The 22279-nt window shown below is 33.5% G+C and overlaps 3 protein-coding genes and 1 pseudogene across 4 annotated transcripts; 1 reads left to right on the forward strand and 3 right to left on the reverse strand.

Moving 5' to 3' along the window:
- Positions 1 to 2592: 2592 nt before the first annotated feature.
- LOC110696050 (tetraketide alpha-pyrone reductase 1-like) lies at positions 2593 to 8741 on the reverse strand. Of its 2 annotated transcripts, none has more exons than XM_021873318.1 (6): positions 8357 to 8741; positions 4594 to 4763; positions 4223 to 4417; positions 3603 to 3765; positions 3120 to 3288; positions 2593 to 2908 (listed from the first exon to the last, which is right to left on the reverse strand). In XM_021873318.1, exons 1-6 carry the CDS (start codon positions 8478 to 8480, stop codon positions 2761 to 2763), a joined length of 969 nt encoding a protein of 322 aa, XP_021729010.1. In that variant the 5' UTR covers positions 8481 to 8741; the 3' UTR covers positions 2593 to 2760. The 2 variants fall into 2 exon arrangements, with proteins under 2 accessions (XP_021729010.1, XP_021729009.1); XM_021873317.1 differs by having other exon boundaries at positions 3120 to 3306; positions 8357 to 8737.
- Positions 8742 to 9440: 699 nt separating this feature from the next.
- Positions 9441 to 16313, reverse strand: LOC110696170. Its single transcript, XM_021873458.1, has 13 exons — positions 16080 to 16313; positions 15003 to 15047; positions 14440 to 14609; positions 13693 to 13884; positions 13150 to 13309; positions 12865 to 13051; positions 12609 to 12750; positions 11379 to 11550; positions 11017 to 11186; positions 10357 to 10548; positions 9993 to 10155; positions 9701 to 9890; positions 9441 to 9585 (listed from the first exon to the last, which is right to left on the reverse strand). The coding sequence occupies exons 1-13, from the start codon at positions 16195 to 16197 to the stop codon at positions 9441 to 9443; spliced, it is 2046 nt and encodes a 681-aa protein (XP_021729150.1). The 5' UTR covers positions 16198 to 16313.
- Positions 16314 to 17164: 851 nt separating this feature from the next.
- Positions 17165 to 19260, reverse strand: LOC110696052 (annotated as a pseudogene).
- A 952-nt stretch (positions 19261 to 20212) lies between these two features.
- Positions 20213 to 21804, forward strand: LOC110696197 (lamin-like protein). Its single transcript, XM_021873481.1, has 2 exons — positions 20213 to 20374; positions 21310 to 21804. The coding sequence occupies exons 1-2, from the start codon at positions 20230 to 20232 to the stop codon at positions 21639 to 21641; spliced, it is 477 nt and encodes a 158-aa protein (XP_021729173.1). The 5' UTR covers positions 20213 to 20229; the 3' UTR covers positions 21642 to 21804.
- Positions 21805 to 22279: the final 475 nt, after the last annotated feature.

Raw genomic sequence — 22279 nt, forward strand, 5'->3', positions numbered from 1 at the left:
AAGAGACATTCGCTCATCTTTGTGAGAAAATTGACAGGCGTCTAACGGGATGGAAATCCAAATATTTATCCCTTGCGGGTAGAATTACTCTGACCAAATCTACTGTCACTTCCTTAGCTACTTACTCAATGCAAACCGCAAAAAATCCCAAGATCAATTTGTGACTCCATTGACAAAAAAGTCCGTAGATTTCTCTGGGGTGGTAGTGAGGAAAAAGCAAAAATCCATTTACTCTCATGGGATACGGTTCAACTCCCTCGAGACAAAAGTGGATTGGGTATAAGGTCTGCTCGTCAATCAAATTCTGCATTTCTCACAAAGTTAGGCTGGAGGGTATTAGCTGAACCTTCTGCCTTATGGTCACGGGTTATTAGAGCAAAATATTGTCGAGGCCGTTGTGACATTGACATGTTCACTCCAACTTCGAGCATGTCTAATGTATGGCGTGGCATTGTTGATAATGCTAGTTTGATAAAAAAAAGGTTCGATGGTGGCAATTGGGAATGGACAGCGTACTCTCTTTTGGGACCACTGTTGGGTCACTAACCCACCATTACGAGATCTAGCTATCCTGCCTATTCCAAATGAAATTGAAGGCGCAATTGTAAGCGAATTCTGGGATGCTGAGGCTGGATGGAAATGGGATGAGTTTGCTCATCTCTTGCCTTCAAGTGTACTTGAATTGATTGCTTCACTCAAGATAGCAGCCAACCCAGAGATAGCTGATTTAAGGTACTGGAAAGGCTCGACCACCGGAAGATTCTCTGTCAAACAGGCCATGATGCTGCTCAAAGAGAATGATTCAACCCCTAAAAACCCCAAATGGGATCTGGTATGGACTACCTTAGCTCAGCAGAGAGTGCGAGTCTTTCTCTGGCTCGTACTACATAATCGAGTTTTATGCAATGTGAATCGCCTTAGACGAGGACTTACTGATGACCCAAGGTGCTCTAGATGTAATGCTAATGCTGATGAAGATCTCATTCACACTCTAAGGGACTGCCCTGCAGCTACAGCAATCTGGAAGAGTGTAGGAGGTGCTACTAACCATCCCAGCTTTTGGTCTTCTGATTTAGAGAATTGGATGATTCAAAATCTAGAAGCTAATGGTAATTTTTATGCTGAAAACTGGGCCACTTGCTTTGCCATGACTGTTTGGTGGCAATGGAGATGGCGAAATTCTGTTACCTTTGGTAGGGAAAGCGATATCCCTGTGCATACAGGGGAGTTCATCAAAGGCCAAGTTGATGAAGTCTGGAGTGCGTTTCATGACCCTAAACGCATTATTTGTGTCAATAAATTCCAGCCTCAACCCAGAAGAGAAATTTATGTGAGATGGAAGGCTCCCCCTGCGGATTGGATTGTTCTAAATACTGATGGGGCTTCCAAAGGCTCACCAGGTCAGGCAGGTGGTGGTGGTCTGCTGAGGGACAGCTCTGGGGTCTTTTTGTGCGGATTTACTGCCAAGTTTGGAGTTTGTACTGCCTATAAAGCAGAGTTATTAGCAGCTGAACTGGGATTAGAAATGGCCATGAAGAAGTCAGTCACTAAGCTTAACTCCAGATGAACAATCAAGCGTGCATCGAGGCTTTAAAAAATCCAGATATTCAAGGAGGAGAGTGTTTTCATGTTTTAAATAATTGTCGTGAGTTGTTAAATTCTTCTAGGTGGTCAGTTCATGTTGTTCATTGTTATAGGGAGGGGAATAAAGTAGCGGATAGTCTAGCTAATTTAGGAGTCATCCAAAGGGAGAAGGTGAGCTATTTCGATGTTGCACCATTGGAAATCACCTCCCTTCTTCATGAGGATATCGTTGGGGTGGCTTTGCCACGTTTAGTTGGTTAAGTTTGCTTCTTGTATAGGTTCTTCCCTCTTTCGCATCAAAAAAAAAAAAAAAAAACACACTAACACATACTCCTTTTGATGGTAAATTGGTAATGGATAGAAGAGGTTATCATTTTATTTGTTTATTTATTTATTTTTTACTCTTACTCCTAGTAAATTTTAAATCAAATTTTCTTCACAAAAAAAAAAGTTCAAATTTTGGTCTTTTTCCCGAAAACAGGACAAATGCAAAATAATCGGTCCAATCAATTTGATCCATTTCTAGCCAATCTTCAATCTACAGGGGCTCCAGGTGAAAGCTTGAACTAGTAGGTCCAGTCTACTAGCTAACAAACCTCTATTGTTAGGAAAGATATGACTACACTAGTACTCTCTTTGTTTCAATCTTCGTAGTAATTTAATTGGAATATTAGTTAAGGTATAACTTTGACTAATAATATATCAAATTAATATCCGTCAAAAAATAAATATATATATATATATTAAATTAATATATATGAATTATAAGAAGTTGGTATTCGAAAACTATATATTGAGACTATTTCGTCGGATGTATGTAAATAGTGTAAAAGTCAAAGTAAGACATTTATTTTAAAATGGAGGGAGCATAAAAGAGTGTTCCTTCGATATTTTAGAAAATCTAATTCAAAGTTCAATTACAATATATTTTTTTCTTCGATATACTCTAGGTCTTAAAATAGGCTAAAAATCCTTTTTTTTTTTTTTTTTTTTTGCATACAATCGACATGAAGATAATAACATCTTGCATCGATACATTATATTTATAAATTATGTAGTAACATACATAGTCAAAGCTAATAAATGAATAAATAGTTCTAAATTCAAGCTATACAATTAGAAGAAAATAGAAGTAGCATAATTTATAATTGGCATCATTAATTGAAGTTTAACAAACTAAACAAATTTCAACTCCTTCAGATTTTCCACAGTCTCTTTAAGGCTTACTTCGAAAGGTATATACTCAATAATGCCCAAACTTTTGACTTTAACGTTTGAAAGTTGATAAATTGTTTTTGGTAAAGCGTCACCAACATCCACACACCTGAAAATAGTTCCAAAATTTCAAATCACATAATCTAAAAATCTAAAAATTTTAGCATCTAACCTTTAGACAAGAGGTGGTGTCTTAACAAAGCTAAAACACCCTTTTCTTGTCTAAACATTAGAATATTAGACATACAAAATTACTAAAAGTGAATAAATTTTTGAAAGATTGAAAGAATTAGGGAGTAATAAATAAATAAAAATCTCACTTATTAGGAAGCTTTATAGAGGGATAGAGCTCATGCAATATCTTCTTAACATCAGAAAAATGTAACACCCTTCCACCTAAATTATATCGTCCCTTAGCTGAAGGAATTTCAAATGCACGTATATGAGCTTCCGCGACATCTTTAACGTGTACCCATGGACATGCTAAGTCTGGATAATAATCAGACCCTTGATAATTGTCAAAAAAAAACCAATGAAAATGAGATGAAAAACTATGTCACATACATGTTTACCTTTCGATAAAATGTAAAAGTATCAATACCGATGAAATGTACAAAGAAATTAAATCCTATATGAATTTGCCTATAAGAATTTTTTTAAATACCTAAGAAATTCCAATTAGAAAGAAGGTAATTTTTCTCTTTTATCAACCAAACAACACAGGATATCGAACTTCATGCTATCTACGAGTATTTACATGTAACCATCACTTAATTAAAGAGTAGAGAGAGAGACTAACATACCATTAATTAAGTTTAATATTGAAGCTACACTATCATTAATAGTTGGCTTCAACATAGGCCCAATGACCATGGAAGGATTGATAGACACCATGTCAATGTCATTCTCTTTGGCATATTTCCAAGCCGCTTCTTCGGCTAATACTTTTGAGAGTACATAATACATCTGTACACAAAAACCAATAAGGTGGCGAAACATGATTACGAAGGGTGCAAATCATGAGACAATGAATGAATTAGATGGTTCTAATTAATTACCAAATAGGCCTCCATACCCTAAGGACCATGGTCTTATGGAAAGCATAAGAAGGATCGGACCTTGATGCCTATTTATCGGATTAAAAATGTTTTTCATAAAGGTTATAAATACATGAAATAAGACACGTTATAATGATTTTTGGGACATAACGTCAAAAAATTAAAGCATTGGTGGAAATGCATCTAGGAGTAATAAATGTTGTTTGGAACCACATACGCCAACTAGTTGCTAGCCCTGGCCAGTGACAGGGGGGGCATCTCCATGATTGGTTAAATGTTACATGCAACTTTGGTAACAGAGGTAGTATATTGATGGATTGTAGAAATAATGCACCTAAAAACAGATACAAAGGAGATAGGCTTACCATATCTGAACCCTTGCATAATTCAGGATCAGAAAACCAAGTTTCATCAACCACCACATCAGGAGTTAAGGGTCTACTAGTAAAAGTAGATGTTGCCATAGATGAAGTTAAAACCACTCGTCTTACGGCTGGAAACTTCTTACAAGATGCTAGAATATTAAGTGTTCCCTTGATGGCCGGGTCAAGTAAATCGACCTGTATAAAATTTGATCAAAATATGTTATACTCCCTCCGTCTGAAAGTAGTTGTTACGTTACAAGTTTAACATGACTATCGATCTGATTCCGAACATACTAGAGGGAGGTAAAATGCAAGTAATATATGGAGAGGAGTAGAAAATGAAAAAAAAAAAAAAAAAAAAAAAAAAGGACCTGGGGATCTTTGGGACTAAAAACAACTGGGGAAGCAGTGTGAAAAACACCTTCACATCCAACAATAGCGGAGTCAAAGGAGCCTTCTTCAATTAGATTTGCTTTGAAAAAATGTAACCTTTCTTTTGCACCTTCCAATTTCAGCAAATGCTCTGTTTTATCGGAATCATCTAAATTGGAAAGCCAAAAAAGTCAACCATACATAATGAACTAACCAAACATATTCGACATCTTGTCTAACAACCACTTATTAGCTCGTGTATGTGATTTTGTTTATAAGACAAATAAGATTTTTGTTATGTCAATAAGTGATCAAAATGTTTTGACACTTAGCTTAAAAATTGATTACTAACAATCTAACATAATATTTGCTAACGAAGGGGGCGTTGGATAAACATTTAAAATATTGTCTAAAATGCTACGGAGTATTAATTTGAAAGCATCACAAAATCACGCGTCAATCGGTGTAATTAATGTTCATTTTAATTTAATTTTTCTACTTTTAGTTTGATATATATATATATATATATATATATATATAGGGGAGGGATCATGTGAGAACCAAGGCTTATATGAGAACCCTCTTAAAATAAGAACCAATCTTGCACCATCAATTATGAGATTATGGATGACTGAGATTAATTATCACTTTCCCATGCATTTTCTTGGGAACACGCATTTCAGTCATTGGTACATGCTTTTTAATTTTTTTTCCTTATTTTCTGCATTGAAACAACGATTTATGTACTATAAAACCAAGAGATTCAGCCATTGAAGAGAGAGAAAATGGAAAATCTGGTTTCATTTTAATTTAGCCATTGAAGAGAGAGAAATGAAGGCAGATTTTAAATGAAGATTTCTCTCTCATAAAGAAAGCTTTTGAAGCGTTTTTTTTAATTTGATTATTTTTTTGTGTAGAATAAGCATACAAAATTTCATAATTTTTTGAGTTCGTTTGATATTTTTTTGGGTAGAATTTTCGAAGTAGTGCAAAAAAGGAGCAAATCTGGAAAGACAGATTTCAAATGAAGATTTATCTCTAAAAAAAACCCTTTGAAGCAATTCTTTTTTTGAATCTGCTTATTTTTTTGTGTAGAATAAGCATATAAAATTTCAGAATTTTTGGAGTTCGTTTGATTTTTTTTGGTAGAATTTTCGAAGCAGTGCAAAAAAAGAGCAAATTTGTATGTGGAATATCATCCAATTGGAACAGTATTAATTACTTATTTTATTGTATTAAAGGAATAATTTTTGAGATGTTTCAAAAGATATTATTGTTTCAAAAAAACTTGTCGCTGTTTCAATTAAAAAATGTAATGTTACATTGAATTGTGTTGTCAACGTTATGTTAAAATGTAGTTGAAGTGTACGTTAATGATGTTTCATAAAATATATTAAGTGTTTCAATTTATAATATTAATGTTTCATATATATTATTGCTTGTTTCATATAGTTGGGCTCTATATGAACTCGATTTACTGTGATTTCTTATACCTTATTGATGTGTCAAAAAACATACCTTATGTTTCATTTTATACTATTTATGATCCATAAAATATTTGTATTGTTTCATATACTAATGATATTGTTTTATACATAAAAATCATTGATGTTTCATATAATATTTCATTCGAATTTTATTTATATTGTTCCAGAAATATGAACAATTGTCCCATAAATATTATACATTGTTCATACATAAGAATTAATATGGTGAGACATATCATGTAATTGGAACTATGAGCATATCATGTAATTGGAACACTAGTTCTTATAAATGAAACAATATATAATATTTATGGGACAATAGTTCATATTTATTGAACAATATAGTTATTATTTGACAATAATGAGCATATCATCCAATTGGAACACTAGTTCATGGCTATGGAACAATAGACCATATGTGTGGTACATTATTTCAAATTTATGGAACAATGTATAATATTTATGGGACAATAGTTCATATTTTTGAAACAAAATAAATAATATTCGAATGAAATATTATATGAAACATCAATGATTTTTATGTATAAAACAATATCATTAGTATATGAAACAATACATATATTTTATGGAACATTAGTAGTATAAAATGAAACATAAGGTATGTTTTTTGAAACATCAATAAGGTATAAGAAATCACAGTAAACCTAGTTCATATAGAGCTCAACTATATGAAACAAGCAATAATATATATGAAACATTAATATTATAAATTGAAACACTTGATATATTTTACGAAATATCATTAACGTACACCAACTACACATAATGGATGGCTGAGATTAATTATCACTTTCCCATGCATTTTCTTGGGAACACGCATTTCAGTCATTGATACATGCTTTTTAATTTTCTTGGGAACACGCATTTCAGTCGTTGGTATATTTCACACATATGGTATGGAACAATGTATAATATTTATGGGACAATAGTTCTTATTTGTGGAACAATATAAATAATATTCGAATGAAATATTATATGAAACATCAATGATTTTTATGTATAAAACAATATCATTAGTATATGAAACAATACATATATTTTATGGAATATAAATAGTATAAAATGAAACATAAGGTATGTTTTTTGAAACATCAATAAGGTATAAGAAATCACTGTAAACCTAGTTCATATAGAGCCCAACTATATGAAACAAGCAATAATATATATGAAACATTAATATTATAAATTGAAACACTTGATATATTTTACGAAACATCATTAACGTACACCAACTACACTTAATGGATGGCTGAGATTAATTATCACTTTCCCAAACATTTTCTTGGGAACACGCATTTCAGTCATTGATACATGCTTTTTAATTTTCTTGGGAACATGCATTTCAGTCATTAGTACATTCACACATATGGTATGGAATAATGTATAATATTTATGGGACAATAGTTCTTATTTGTGGAACAATATAAATAATATTCGAATGAAATATTATATGAAACATCAATGATTTTTATGTATAAAACAATATCATTAGTATATGAAACAGTACATATATTTTATGGAACATAAACACTATAAGATGAAACATAAGGTATATTTTTTGAAACATCAGATAAGATATAAGAAATTACAGTACACCTAGTTCATATAGAGCCTAACTGTATGAAACAAGCAATAATATATATGAAACATTAATATTATAAATTGAAACACTTGATATATTTTACGAAACATCATTAACGACGTACACTTCAACTACATGTTAACGTAACGTGTTTCAATGCAATAAATAATAAAAAGCATGTAATAATGACAGCTTTTGGCAGATTTTGTGTCCCAATGCACAAAAATTAAAAAAAAATACAAACAATCATTATAATTAATGAAGGTGGCCTACGTGAATTCCCACTAATGAAACAATAAATCTGAATCATTCATCTAATAAAAATGAATGGTGTTAGATGAGTTCTCATTTTAAAATTGTTCTCACCTAAGCAATGGGTTCTCACATGATCCCATTTCTATATATATATATAGATATATATATATATATATAGTACTAATAGTTAATTAAGTGGGAGTCTCAATTAATCACGCATTTTTTTTTCTGTACCACTTTAATATTTTACTTTTATGATTTAGAAAATAAAACCAAAACAATATACTAGTATATGGGAGGAGATATATTTCCATACTTGAATTTTCCAGTTATTTTTTTTTTTTTTTTTTTGAATAGAATTTTCCCGTTAATTAATTATCGAAATTAAGAAAGAAAAGAAAAGGATGAAGGACATACTTGGGTTACGAACAGTAGCATTGACAGTATAACCACGTTGAAGCAATAATTTGACAAGCCATGAAGCTATGTAACCAGATGCTCCTGTTACACACACCTTCTTTTCTTTTGCAATTTCATCCATCTTCTTCTTGTTTTTATTAAATAGAAACAAGATACTGAATAGAAAGAAGATAGAGAAAAATAGATAGGCTAGCTTTTTATTTTGAACAATGTTAACCAGTTGTTTTTTTTGAGGACATTTTTTTTTTCTTTTAAAGACACTAAAAAAAAACTGTTAACCAAAAATTTTGAAGAGTGCGATGTCAGTATATCACTTCCACACGTAATTCTGGTGGTAGTCTCTGGTAGATGGTAAAGTATTAATTAAACATTTAAATTATTGTATGGTACTCCCTCCGTCTCTTAATTATATGCCTATTTCTCTCTATTATAAGTAATAAATGAAAGAAAAGACATGTAAATAATTAAGGGATGGAGGGATTACATATTTTTCCCGAGTACATATATACTACTCCCTTTGTTTTTTAAGGGGATGTTTTGCAAATGACTCTTGGCCATTTGGGTAGCTATTTCATCAACTTTTGGCTTTTTATCTTGGTCAAAAAAAAAAAAAAAAAAAAAAAAAAAAAAAACCGTTTGGTAAATGACTTTTTATTAATTAAAGGCTTTTTCAACCAAAAATTTAAAAGCTTACTACTCGTAGCTTTTACTCTGTAATATTGATTTTTGGCTTTTCACCTTTAAAATAACTTTTTGCAAGATTTACATAATCTATTTTGATACTTGTTGGAATCGTCTTACTGATTAATTTCCTAATATCAACTTTATATAACTTATATACTTATTTAGAGTTAAATGAAAGGTTTCATTGTATGCTTATAATGACTAAGGTTTTATACAAGTGTAAATAAGAAGACCCTTCTTTTCTAAACATGATGGAAATGCTTATTACTCTTCTTTGAATATTTAAAAGTAGTCATACATAAAGCAAAATGACTCATACCAATACAAAATCTTAACTAAAACTATTGGTTTTTAGTAACAATCAAAAGTACTTTTTCAAAACTAGTTATTGATCGACTTAAATGCTGATAAACCCCTTCTCCTTCAGGCTTTCAACAGTCTCCTTAAGGCTTGTTTTAAGAGGAATATAATCGATGCCCAAACTTCGAGTTTTCTCCTTTGAAACCTGGTAAACAGGCTTCAATGGACTGTCATCTTTGCACCTGAAATTATTTGGCAGCTCAAAATGTTACCAATAAGGAAATAGCTTGTTCTCATGTCTCTGAAGAGAAGGTAGGATGCCTAATAGAAAGAATACTGAAGACAGAAACAACTTACTTTGAAAAGAGTACCGCCTTTGGATAAAGCTCTTTTAACACCTTAACAATATCTGAATCATAATGTGCAACACTTTCGACTAAACAATACCTTCCTTTAGCTGAAGGGACTTCAAATGCCAGGATATGTGCCATGGCAACATCTTTAACATGTACCCAACCAAAAGTCATGTTATTAAATGTCTCGGAACCTGCATTATTGCAATAAGCATACATGTTAATTGCTGTAGTTTAAAAGGCTAGCACAAATCGTCTTGCAAAAGACAACAGAAATTTCTCACAATGACACGTACCATCAAATAAGCTCACTATTATAGCAGCGCTTGTGTTGAGTGTTGGCTGCAGCAATGGTCCGATAACCACTGCAGGATTAATAGTCACCATATCAATACCCTTTTCTTTCACAAACTTCCAAGCAGCTTCCTCGGCTAAAATCTTAGAGAGCACGTACCACATCTGTACCAACTCAAAAGACTTACAATTCTGAAGATTTATATGATGTTTAGATAATTAAACACTATTAACCATCTTAACACTGAATGCAGGCAATCAGCTGGCATTGGTTCATAGTTTCTATAATCCCTTTTCCAGGGTCACTTAAATTAGTGACGAAAGTAAAGAACATAAGTTTGATTACAGGTTCAAAAAATTGCACACCTTTGATTCCCTAACGAGATTTGGGTCAGTAAACCAGGTTTCATCAACCACCACTTCTGGAGTTAGAGGTCTACCATTGTGTGTAACCGCGGCCATTGAAGATGTTAGAACTACTCTTTTAATTGATGGGAATTTTGCACAGGATTTGAGGACATTAAGTGTTCCTTTCACAGCAGGATCAAGCAATTCAGCCTGGTATGAAGAAGTCATGAAAAACAGGTCAAGAAGGAAATATCAACTATAAACCAAAATAACCACAAACATCACTGCTTAACATAAAAACATGTAAGCACAAAAATCAGCTGCCAATGCTACAATAATACAAGTAACAATGAATAAAGCCGTAAAAACAAACATGTACAGCTACAATTCACCAAAAAAACCAATGCAGGTCAGTTTTATACAACGCAACAGAACAGAAATTTTATTTCATGAACCCCTACGAACACACCCCTGCAACAGACTGGTATATATCCGAGTATTCTAAATGACCAGGTTTACAAAGAACTACTTGAAATAGAAACAGATGTACACTCGATCATGTAGTCCATAGGTCATTCGTGAATTACAGAACACAGTTATACACGAAAGTGTCACCACGTGTACTATGCAATAGCATGGAAGGAATAAGAAAAGAAATGTGTAAAGGAAGAGTTGAACCTCTGGATCTTTAATATTGAGAAAGAAGGGAGAAGCAGTGTGAAAAACACCTTCACACCCTTCTAATGCAGCATCAAAAGATCCATCCTCCAACAGGTTCGCTGTAAACAAGTGAAGTCGGTCCTTAGCTCCATCTAGTGAACGTAAATGCTCAACTTTCTTAGGATCATCTGCAAGAAAAAGCAATATTTGTCCATAACAAAGCTATTAAAAAGAACGAGAGAGAGACCAATGTTTCTTTGCAAGCACCAAGCAGTTTACATATCATATACTTTGTAAATAAGAAACAAACATACAAAGACTCAACAACCGATTAAAACAAAAGATTATTTAAGAGAAAGAAAAGAGAGAAAGAAACAAACTGAGATCACGAACGGTGGCATTGACAAAGTAACCCCGTTGAAGAAGAAGCTTAACCAGCCATGAAGCTATGTAACCGGATGCTCCGGTCACACACACCATCTTCCCTGCTCCGCTCATTCTCTCTCTCTCCTCTCGCTTGCTGCTACTTTGTTGAGTGACTTTATGAGATGATCAACCTTCCATTGTTCCATTTATCGGTTGTTTATTTAAAAGAATAAAAATACAGAGTACATGTCTAACTATAACATCATTAGTGACGTGCTTATTTATCACTACCCATATTCATTGGAGGTCACTGATGACGTGTTAATAAGGAGTTTAATTTGATTGTCATACTATATAAAATTCATGATTACAAAGGGAGTGTGCAATTTCAAGTCAATGCATGATATTGACAGAAATTACATGATAAGATAAATAATAATGGATGAATTTACCATTTTCCAGGACACATTTTTTCCTTCCTACAACAAGATAAATTATTGTGTCCAAAACATGTCAAGGGATCCACAATTGACCATTCCACTTCACCAGTGACAATTTTTTTGAAAAATAAATGTGAAATCACAAGGGAGCCCCGGTTTATCACCTTAAAAACCGTAAATAAATCAACAAACATGTCAAATATTAAAATATGTACTTGGTCAGCAAATAATTTTATAATTAAAATATGCACTACAATGCTAGAGCTATGTATCTAGAATTATTTGGAAATTAAACAAACACATAATTAATTTTTTTTTTTTTTTTTTTTTTTTGTGAAGGAGAGGGGCTAAAGTCCCATTAAATCACCTACTTAATGTGCACTTCATATAATAAAATGTCAACTATAAAATACGGGCCTGTTCTCTCAGCCCAGCCCAGCCCAGCCCAGCTCAGCTCAATGAAAACAGGCCCTACAAGTACTAATAGAAATTACAGAAAAAGGACATAATTGGATCGCAAACAGTAGCATTGACTAGCCATGAAGCTACTCCGAATATATATATATATATATAACCAGATGCCATACATCCATGATCTGTGTATGGTGAGGATGTTAAGACAATTATGAAGTAATGTAGAGTAACCCTTATTATAAATGCATAAAAAGTTTTAAGACAAGTTTTGAGAATAATATCCAGGGGTACTTGCTAAAGTCATGCATAAGCAACATGACACACCAACACATACAAAGATCAATCAAAAGCCCCTTATTAAAACCAGCCATTGATTTCATGTGTAACTTAAATGCTGACAAACCCCTTCTCCTTCAGGCTTTCAACAGTCTCCTTGACGCTTGTTTTGAGAGGAATATAGTTGATGCCCAAACTCTGAGTTTTCTTCTTCGAGACTTGGTATAATGGCTTCAAAGGACTGTCATCTTCACACCTGAAGTAATTTGGAGGTTCAGAAAGTTAGCAATATGGAAACAAACACTCTCCCCTATCTGACCATAAGATAGGGCACCTAACAGCAGGGATACTGAAGATGGAAATAACTTACTTTTCAGGTAGTTTGGCATTTGGATAAAGCTCTTTCAAAATCTTCACAATATCTGCATAATGGGCAGTGCTTTCGACTAAGCAGTATCTTCCTTCAGCTGAAGACACTTCAAGTGCCAGAATATGTGCCATGGCAACATCTTTAACATGTACCCAACCAAGAGTCATGTTTTTATAAGTTTCAGAACCTGCAAGATTGGGAATAAAAAAATTATCAAAAACAGCTGTAGTTTAAAAAGGATCAGCTTGTCTTGATAGGAACAAAATAATTTCTCAAGACACATACCAAATAATTTCGCTATTGCAGCAGCACTTGTGTTGAGTGTTGGCTGCAACAGTGGTCCAATAACCATTGCCGGATTGATAGTCACCATATCAATGCCCTTCTCTTTCACAATTTTCCATGCTGCTTCTTCAGCCAAAGTTTTAGAGAGCATATACCACATCTGTATAAGCTCAAAAGATTTAGAAGTTTGAATATGATATTTTTAGACAAGAGGCTTGGAATGTATGTGTCAACAAACTGAGAGAATAAGCATCATAGGCCATAAACATCACAGTAAGAAATGCACACAGCAAAAATATATGGGATTTGATCCAAATCCAAAGCCCTCTTAAATTAAAAAGTTGGCATGCACAACCAGTGTTAACTATCCTAAGTTCCTGGTTTCAAAAATAAAAACTATCCTAAGTTCCTAACGTTGATTACAGCTTCAGTCCCTACACATTGAAGACACAACAAAGCAGCTGGCATCGGTTAACTTAATTCTATGATCCCTTCCCAAGTCACATTTAAAAGTGAAGCAGCAATAGTTTGACATTTACGCACCTTTGATTCCCTGCAGAGATTTGCATCAGTAAACCAGGTTTCATCAACCACCACCTCCGGAGTTCGAGGTCTGCTATTGTAAGCAACCGCTGCCATTGAAGATGTCAGCACCACCCTTTTTATTGATGGGACTTTTGCACAGGCATTGAGAACATTAAGCGTTCCCTTAACAGCAGGATCAAGCAATTCAGCCTAATAAGAAGTGAAGAAAACAGGTCAAGAAGGAAAAAATCATCTATAAACCAAATAAACATTAACATAACTGCTTAGCATGGTGCACTAACAAACTATATACATGCTACTTGCCAGCTCTGTTTACCTAGTAATCTAGTAAGGCACACAAAGCAATACAATATTAATAGAAAAATTATACATCATAAAAATGACGATGGTACAGAGATGGTTCCCCACAAAAATGATGTGGGTACCAGGTTTATATTTGTACAAGGCAGCAAAACAACAATGTTAGGTGGTCTCATCTTGTAAGTACTACTTGCAATTACATGAAACCCTCTCTCCCCACAACAATGACCACAACAGAACTGTGTATTCTCAAAATTACGGTAGTGTCAAATGAGCAGGCTTACAAAGAACCAGTCTAACTGGTAACAGATATATAGTCCAAAGGTCACTAGTACACAGAACATATCGTGATTCTATATATCAAAGGCCCACAACCAATATGCCATATGTAATGAACAGCATGCAAGGAAAGAACAAAGAAAATGAGCAAAGGAAAAGTTGAACCTCTGGGTCTTTAACATCATGGTAGAAAGGAGAAGCAGTGTGAAAAACACCATCACAACCCTCTACAGCAGCATCAAAAGATCCCTCCTGCAACAGGTTTGCAGTAAACAAGTGAAGTCGCTCCTTAGCTCCATTTAGAGAAAGTAAGTGCTCAACTTTCTTCGGATTATCTGCAACAAGAAGCAACTCCTCCATAAAAAAAGCTATCCAACTACAAAATTGAATAAAAAAAAAAGACCATTACATCTTTTCAAAAAGTTGCTGAGCTGATAGAGAACAAGAGAAGATAATCAGGTTTGGGCATATCACACAACAATATAAAAAAATTAGCAATATAATGTGATCTATTCTTTCAAAAAAATGATGCCAATGTAATCCCCAGTCTGCTAGATATATAGAAAGCCTGGAATACTTTATTACAACTTCGTTCTTCCCTCTCCAGCACCTCCCCAGTCTATACTACTTCAGTGTAGGGAGTGTATGACTAAATGAAAAGCCAATGCAAATGTATTTGCTCTCTCAAAGCACACTCTTTGCATAGACTTATCTGATTTAATACTTACATTCACGAATAGACAATGGTTTGCAGAAACTTCCATTTGCAGTTCCTGCACATCGACACCAGAAACACTTACATACTACTTCCCATTTCCCAATACCCACAAACCCAAGTAATCATAAGACAAGTCTACATTTGAACTCTGTCCACTTAAGGGTAGTATAGTATTAAGTAGATTGAAATAACTGTTGAGATACTTTAGTAGCACCCTAACTGAATTGGGTATTTGGGTGTAATATGAAGCGGAAAAGCTAGTTAGTGATGGTGACCAAAAATATATAAACAAAGAGCTGGAGGAAAAGCAAATTCTAGGGTGTGCTGATTTTGCAAAAAGGGGCAAACAATAATTAGTATAAAATAGGATAGGGAAGTGCATAATTCCTTTTTTCTTTCCCTTTTTCCTTTGCTCTTTTTGTAGACCACAATAAGTGACAAGGGATGATACAGTTCAATTACAAGCTTAGATAATTTTCGGGGTTGTGTAAAACAAAAATCGATTGAATCAGATTGCATACGATCTAATCAAGTTCAGGTTGATCAAATTTTTCTTTTTTATAGTTTCTTTAATGGCCAAGTCGGTCCAGAAATCAGCATCTCTCTAATCCAAACCAAATGGTGACCAAAAAATCCTTTGTATAGGACTATATACAAATCAACCTCGATTTAATCTTCGACAACAATCAGTCTTATCTTCAATTCTCCAACATTTTTCCTAAATTAATCTTATACTATCTCCCACAACCCAAAACAATTTGATAAACGCAATCAGAAATGAATGCAGAAAGTTAAAAAAAAACCCTAAAATCATCCACGAAATTCAACAAAAATAACTCTAACAAACACAAAACTAACCCCAAATTACGAAAAATTACACACCAAAATTCAGCAAATGCAAAACATCAAACGCAATCATCACCAAAATCCCTCAACACAATTCCAACCACAACCCAACCAAATTTTATAATTCAATTACATCATCAATTATAAATACGAAACAAACCCACCAAAATTCAATAATCGAAAAAAAAAACAACGAAATTCTTTTTAAAAAAGAGAGAGAGAGAGAGAGAAAGAAACAAACTGGGATCACGAACTGTGGCTCGAACAGAGTAACCGCGCTGAAGAAGAAGCTTAACTAGCCATGAAGCGATGTAACCGGATGCACCGGTGACACACACCGTCTTCCCTGCTCCGCTCATTTTCTCTCTCCTCGCTCTTTCTCTCTCTTACTCGCTGCTACTGTGAAAGTGTGAACTGTGAACTGTGAAGTTTGTTGAGATGAAACTATTCACCTTCTAATTTTCAGTTATTTTCTTACTATAAATAAATAAATACGACGGAATTAATTGCGATTACGACCAATAAAATAAATAAATAAATATGTGTCGGTCAAAGATGGAATGTAACACATAAATGTTAAGAGTAAGACCACATCATTAGTGACGTGAGTGTTTCGATAATTATGGTGAGTTGGTGAGGTTAAGACGTCGTGGTTAATATAGACAACCACTCCAATTTGATTTTTGGCTTATGTGATGCACCGGAGAGAATCCGGATGTATTACGGTGTTCATCCAAATGTATTCCGTATCACCTTAAAAAAATTATATATTAATGAAAATCAGTAAATAATAATATCAGTTTAGAAAAAATAATTTCGGTTTATTAAAGTTAAGGTGAAGTGAACGGGGGTCTAACTATTAGATGGAGTCATGGTGCAAAAGTGCACAGATAAATTCAGGGCTCATCCGAATGTACCCTACATTAATAATTGTCCGATGCAAAGGACATTCGTAGCAGATTTTTTAAGGAAGTAAATAATTATGCTTAGGGATTAGGCATAATTATGAGTTTGGAAAAATTAAAAACTCAATATGTATTGATTTATTTGTAGATAAGGAGAAAGTGACTTATCAAACAATCTCTCACGAGTCAATTCAGTTCGGATTAGCGAGAAAGGTACTTTGAAGAGGTTTGAGAAAATGTAGGGAATCTCCGTCTCAAGTTGCCCCTCGAGTTTATTTATACGATTCTTATCAATTGTTTGATCAAATATGTATGTAATAAAAAAAAATTAAAAAAAAAAATAATAATAATAATAATAATAATAAAGATTAAAATTGATAGTACTTTATACTACGTATGTGAGAATGTGACACTATCACACTAGTGGTTTAAATTTTTATTATGTCTAGTTGATCCATTAATAACATCAAAACTCAGCAATAATAAGCACTTGATCTATGATAATTTCAACTCAATATCCAAACTGACACTCCTAGTATGCCTTTGATGCACAGCAATATCCAAACTAGCACTCACCAATGCAGCATACAGATACAATCACTCATAAATTACATTAGTTCAACATAAACTCGAGCACTTTCATATACTAGCTTAACATCTTCAAATGAATTTCAGAAGCTGATAAACCCCTTCTCTCTGAGGCTTTCAACAGTCTCCTTGAGACTTGTTTTAAATGGGATATAGTCGACACCCAAACTGCGAGCTTTCTCCTGCGAAACCTGAAATGCCGGCTCCAAAGGACCATCATCTGCACACCTGTACAAATTTGGTCCCTCAGATAAGTATCAGGAACAAGCAGAATATAGGACACCTGACAGAAGAAGGAAACAGCTTACTTTTCAGGGAGTACGGCGTCAGGGTAGAGCTCTCTTAGTATCCTCACTGTTTCTGAGAAATGGGAGACAGTTTCAGCTAAATTATATCTTCCATTAGCAGAAGGTACCTCGAGTGCCAGGATATGAGCATTGGCTACATCTTTGACATGAACCCAACTGAATGTTATGTTAGGATAAGTTTCTGATCCTGCAGAAATCGCAGAATTAGTAATCAGTCATTTGTCAGTAATAACAACATGATTCTCCAAGCATCAGACAGACTTATCAGTCCAATACCGGGGCAATTTCCTGATGAAATCGGGGAGATTGAAACAAGTGAGGTTACTTTGGGAGACTTAAACACAATGCTTACCACTGAATAGTTGTGCAAATGCAGCAGAACTTGTGTTAAGCGTTGGCTGTAATAATGGTCCGATAACAACTGATGGATTTATCGTAACCATGTCAATACCCTTGTCTTTCGCAAACTTCCAAGCAGTATCTTCAGCCAATACTTTTGAGAGAGCATACCACTCCTGCAGAATAACCAGAGCACTCTGTCACATGTATACTCGCAGTTTGATCAAGCTTCAACCGGACTAGTTAAGGATCGGTTTTTTAAAAGATCAGTAATATTAAGTACAAAGTAGATGATATTATGATAAGCACCTTTGATTTTCTACAGAAATCGGGATCAGAAAACCAGCTTTCGTCAACCACCACCTCAGGACTTAAAGGTTTGCCATTGTATACAACTGCTGCTATTGAAGATGTCAGAATTACTCTCTTTATTGATGGAAATTTTGCACGAGTTAAGAACATTAAGTGTTCCCTTCACTGCAGGATCAAGCAACTCAGCCTGATATAATCCGAAAAATCAGGAAGATAATTTATAAAAGAATGAAAGAAACAAAAGAATCAAGCTTAATCATACACTACACAAAGTTTACTACACAATTCAGCTACCATCAAACATGTTGCTTTCTCCATAGATAGCCTAATCGACGATTAATGGACTGTTTTAGGATCTTGAGAAGGTAATATAAAGCGAAAGATATGTGACTTGATACCTGTGGATCTTTAAAACTGTAGGTTAAAGGGGATGCAGTGTGAAAAACACCTTCACAACATTCGACAGCAGCATCAAAAGAACCCTCCTCCAACAGATTTGCAGGAAATAAGCAAAGCCGTTCATTTGCTCCGTCTAGAGAACGCAAATGCTCTACTTTCTTAGGATCATCTACAGTAATACACAATTTGTTACAAACAGTCAATGCTAACAGCCAGTCAAACCAGCCAAATTAAACTGTCAGCAGCCAACAGCCAATTGCCAAACAAGGCTAATATGTTAGATCGTTCTTTATGAGAATTTGCACATTGTGGGAAAATTTAATAAAATTTAGGATATAATGAAAGAAAGAAAAGGGAGGAGGAGGAAACATACTAGGATCGCGAACTGTGGCTTTCACGGTGTAACCACGTTGAAGAAGGAGCTTCACTAGCCATGAAGCAATGTAACCGGACGCTCCGGTGACACAGACTACCTTACCTTCTCTACTCATTTTTCTCTTCTAGCTTGCTGCAGTATTAGGAGTTCAATTAATGTTGTATAAGCAAGAAATTCAAAGGCTAATATAAACAAATGACGTATATTTAGGTGACATGTATGACTTTTCTTAGACAGGGTGCAATTTTTGACTTATGAGAGTTGTAGTAAGTGTGAGTTGGTGCACAAATTCTAAACAGGATTTTAATATTTTTAAAGAACAAAATACATGATACTTCACTGATTAAAGAGGAATTTTTTTTACTAAGAACGCCTAGTCCAGTCCATGGTGGAAATCCAAGGCCCAAAACTGGTAGAATCACTAGGCCCAACAAAGGCATGAGATAGTCAAATAATCATTATCTATTATAAAAAAATCGACGCGAGCTTGGTATAACACAACTTTTTCTTAATTAGGGTGCGCGTTATAGGTATTTATGTCTAAAAAGTCTTTCAATTTGACCTTATATTACATCACAAATTTAGTTGTGGTAAAATATGTAAACAAATATTTCTACCGGTATAAATATTTTTACACAATTCTTAAAAGTTATAACAAAAAAATAATTTACATCAAATATGGAAAATATGTAAATAAACATTTTACAAGTTATAATTGTTCAAACGCTATTTATAAGAGTTATTTTAAACCGTTTTATAAAGATAGTGATTTGTCACATGCATAACTCATTTAAGCACAAAACACACAACGCGTAAAATTACACTGCAAAGCTCAAGCCCAAGCCCAGCTTTTAAGACATCCCATTTCATAGCTGTCATAAATGAGAAATTCTAAAAGGAGATGAATCATGCACAAAAAGGTAAGTAATTATACAATGTGAATATGTGATATCTCACAAATGGCAAGAAATGGTGTAAATCTTATTTGATAGTGCATTATGATTTTACACTCAACTAAGGAAACAAATCACTATCATAAGTAGTAACATATCAATCTTGATTCATATCATTCATTTATAACTTAACATATTATTGCACCCAAATAAAAAAAATATTAGAGTTTAATTAAAAATCATGATATTTTCAGGGGAGAAGTTGGTGATAATGTGGGTGGTGGTGTTGGTAACGCTAATGTTTGGTGGTGTAAACGGAGAGCTAGTGACTGTCGGAGGAAACGCAGGATGGAATCAAGGCATCAACTACACGTATTGGGTCTCTCAACAAACCTTTTACATTGGAGAATGGCTATGTAATTCTTTCTCTCTATATTAATTTATCTTGGTCTTTTACGAGTTTTGCTTTCTTCAATTTTATGTATTTGTTTTGAATATTGATGCTTTAAAGTGCACCTAGAATTGCGATTTGAAATTTTTATCAAACTGAGGTTATTAAAAAAAGTTAAATCAAACCCGGTTGCAAACATTAAATACTACATAACTATTACGGAGTATTATTTAAGTTTATGAATATGTATAAAATGTAAAATCTTAAAATACATTAGCATTATTTTGATTATACGAGTATAAAAATGTACTTGCAATCATAATTGATATGGAGCGCTATGATTAAAAAAAAAACCTAATTTATATACTATTATTTTGTATATTTTTTTGTGCGTGAATTGTGACACGGCTTTTACTGGGAAAACTTTCTTTCAATCTAGTTGACCATTTTGAGTTTTCATCAAAATTGTAAATTTAATGGAAATTCATGTTATTAGATACCTTAATGACTCAAACTATTAGAGGTAGAGAATTAATTAATCAAATTATTATACGAGTAAAAGTTAGAGGTAGAGAATTGATGTATCAAATTCTTTGCATCTTAGCTTGAGTCATTAATGACTAATAATGTTTGTTGGTTTAAAATGCTCACTATAGGAAATGAGGCGGAAAAAAAGCTAGCTCATTGAAAAGTTGAACCATCACATATGGTATATACAATCAACAATAATGACCTTTTGCCCAATGTAGGCTTTAGGCACGATAATTTTATTGAGTGTAACATTTTATATTGTCAAAGGTCATGAACTGTGGAGTATGGTTGTGTTTCGTGCAAAACTAAAAGTCTAAAATATTACACATTTACACTTTTAAGTTTTTTTTTTTTTTTTTTTAATTTATTTTTTTTGCAATCTACCAAACATTTTTGGGTTTTTTTTTTCCCCCTTTTTTCTTTGATCAGTATTCAGGTTTGACAAGAACTATTTTGATGTACTAGAGGTGAACCAAACAAGTTATGAGCATTGTAATTCTGAGAATTTTATTGCAAATATAACCAAAGGTGGTAGAGATGTTTTCCAGCTCACAGAGGCTAGACCATATTATTTCATTACCAGCAAAGGGTATTGTTGGGGTGGCATGAAACTCGCAATCGACGTCAAGAACTTGCCTCCTCCTCCTGCTCCTCCTCCTCAAGAAAACTACGCGGTTGGTCAATCCATGTATGCAGGAAGCATGAATGTCATGCCTGTTTTGGTTTTAGCAATTTCAGTGTTTGTTATTTTGTTTGGTTAAATTGAAATTGTAACTTAGTCATCAATTAGTTTGCGTTAGATGATCACTCTATAAACGTTTCAAAATGATCATTGTTGATTCATATGATCCTTGGTTAAGCTGATAATTGAAAGTCTGCTAATTATATATATATGGGACTTTTTGCTAGATCATTTGGATAAGGAATAGTTTAAACATGCATAATTAGGCCTAATATACAGTCCGTCTTTTCAAAATGAGGTTATAGTGTGGAAAAAAAAAACTAAAAAAACAAAATTAAGGAATAACAAATTTCACTACTTTTAAAAAGTAAACAATAAGATGCAAGTAAAAAATAGTTTTGATTAGTAAACCAAAATCATTTCAGATTTGTAAAAATCAAGTAAAGAAAATTAATTTTAAAAGAGAGACTTTGAGAATGTCCAACAAATGTTTTTAAAATAGATCATAATACCATATGAACTATGAAGTGTATGAATGATGAATCTAAGCATTCAAAATGAAGTATGTATCAAAGCTTGACAAACTGAGTAATTGACAAAGTGATAAGCGTGAACAATGTTGAATATGCTATCTCTACATCCAAATAATCAAATTGATCTATAGAATTAATCACGAGGTAGGATTTAAATGAGACAGACAATTTACTTAATTTAATT

This window comes from Chenopodium quinoa, unplaced genomic scaffold (genome assembly GCF_001683475.1).
Source record: "Chenopodium quinoa cultivar QQ74 unplaced genomic scaffold, ASM168347v1, whole genome shotgun sequence".
In the NCBI taxonomy this organism is placed as follows: domain Eukaryota; kingdom Viridiplantae; phylum Streptophyta; class Magnoliopsida; order Caryophyllales; family Amaranthaceae; genus Chenopodium; species Chenopodium quinoa.

Bases quoted from the DNA above. Each gene is read 5' to 3' on its own strand.
- LOC110696050 (XM_021873317.1), bottom strand. From the start codon at position 8,480: ATGGATGAAATTGCAAAAGAAAAGAAGGTGTGTGTAACAGGAGCATCT. The intron at 3,307-3,602 runs GTATGTTAGTCT...ACAATTATCAAG, and splicing joins AATATTAAACTTAATTAATG to GGTCTGATTATTATCCAGAC. The intron at 2,909-3,119 runs GTGAGATTTTTA...AACTATTTTCAG, and splicing joins TCTATAAAGCTTCCTAATAA to GTGTGTGGATGTTGGTGACG.
- LOC110696170 (XM_021873458.1), bottom strand. From the start codon at position 16,197: ATGAGCGGAGCAGGGAAGACGGTGTGTGTCACCGGTGCATCCGGTTAC. The intron at 15,048-16,079 runs GTTTGTTTCTTT...GTCGATGTGCAG, and splicing joins AGCCACAGTTCGTGATCCCA to GAACTGCAAATGGAAGTTTC. The intron at 12,751-12,864 runs GTAAGTTATTTC...AAATTACTTCAG, and splicing joins AATGCCAAACTACCTGAAAA to GTGTGAAGATGACAGTCCTT.
- LOC110696197 (XM_021873481.1), top strand. From the start codon at position 20,230: ATGTGGGTGGTGGTGTTGGTAACGCTAATGTTTGGTGGTGTAAACGGA. The intron at 20,375-21,309 runs GTAATTCTTTCT...TTCTTTGATCAG, and splicing joins TTACATTGGAGAATGGCTAT to TATTCAGGTTTGACAAGAAC.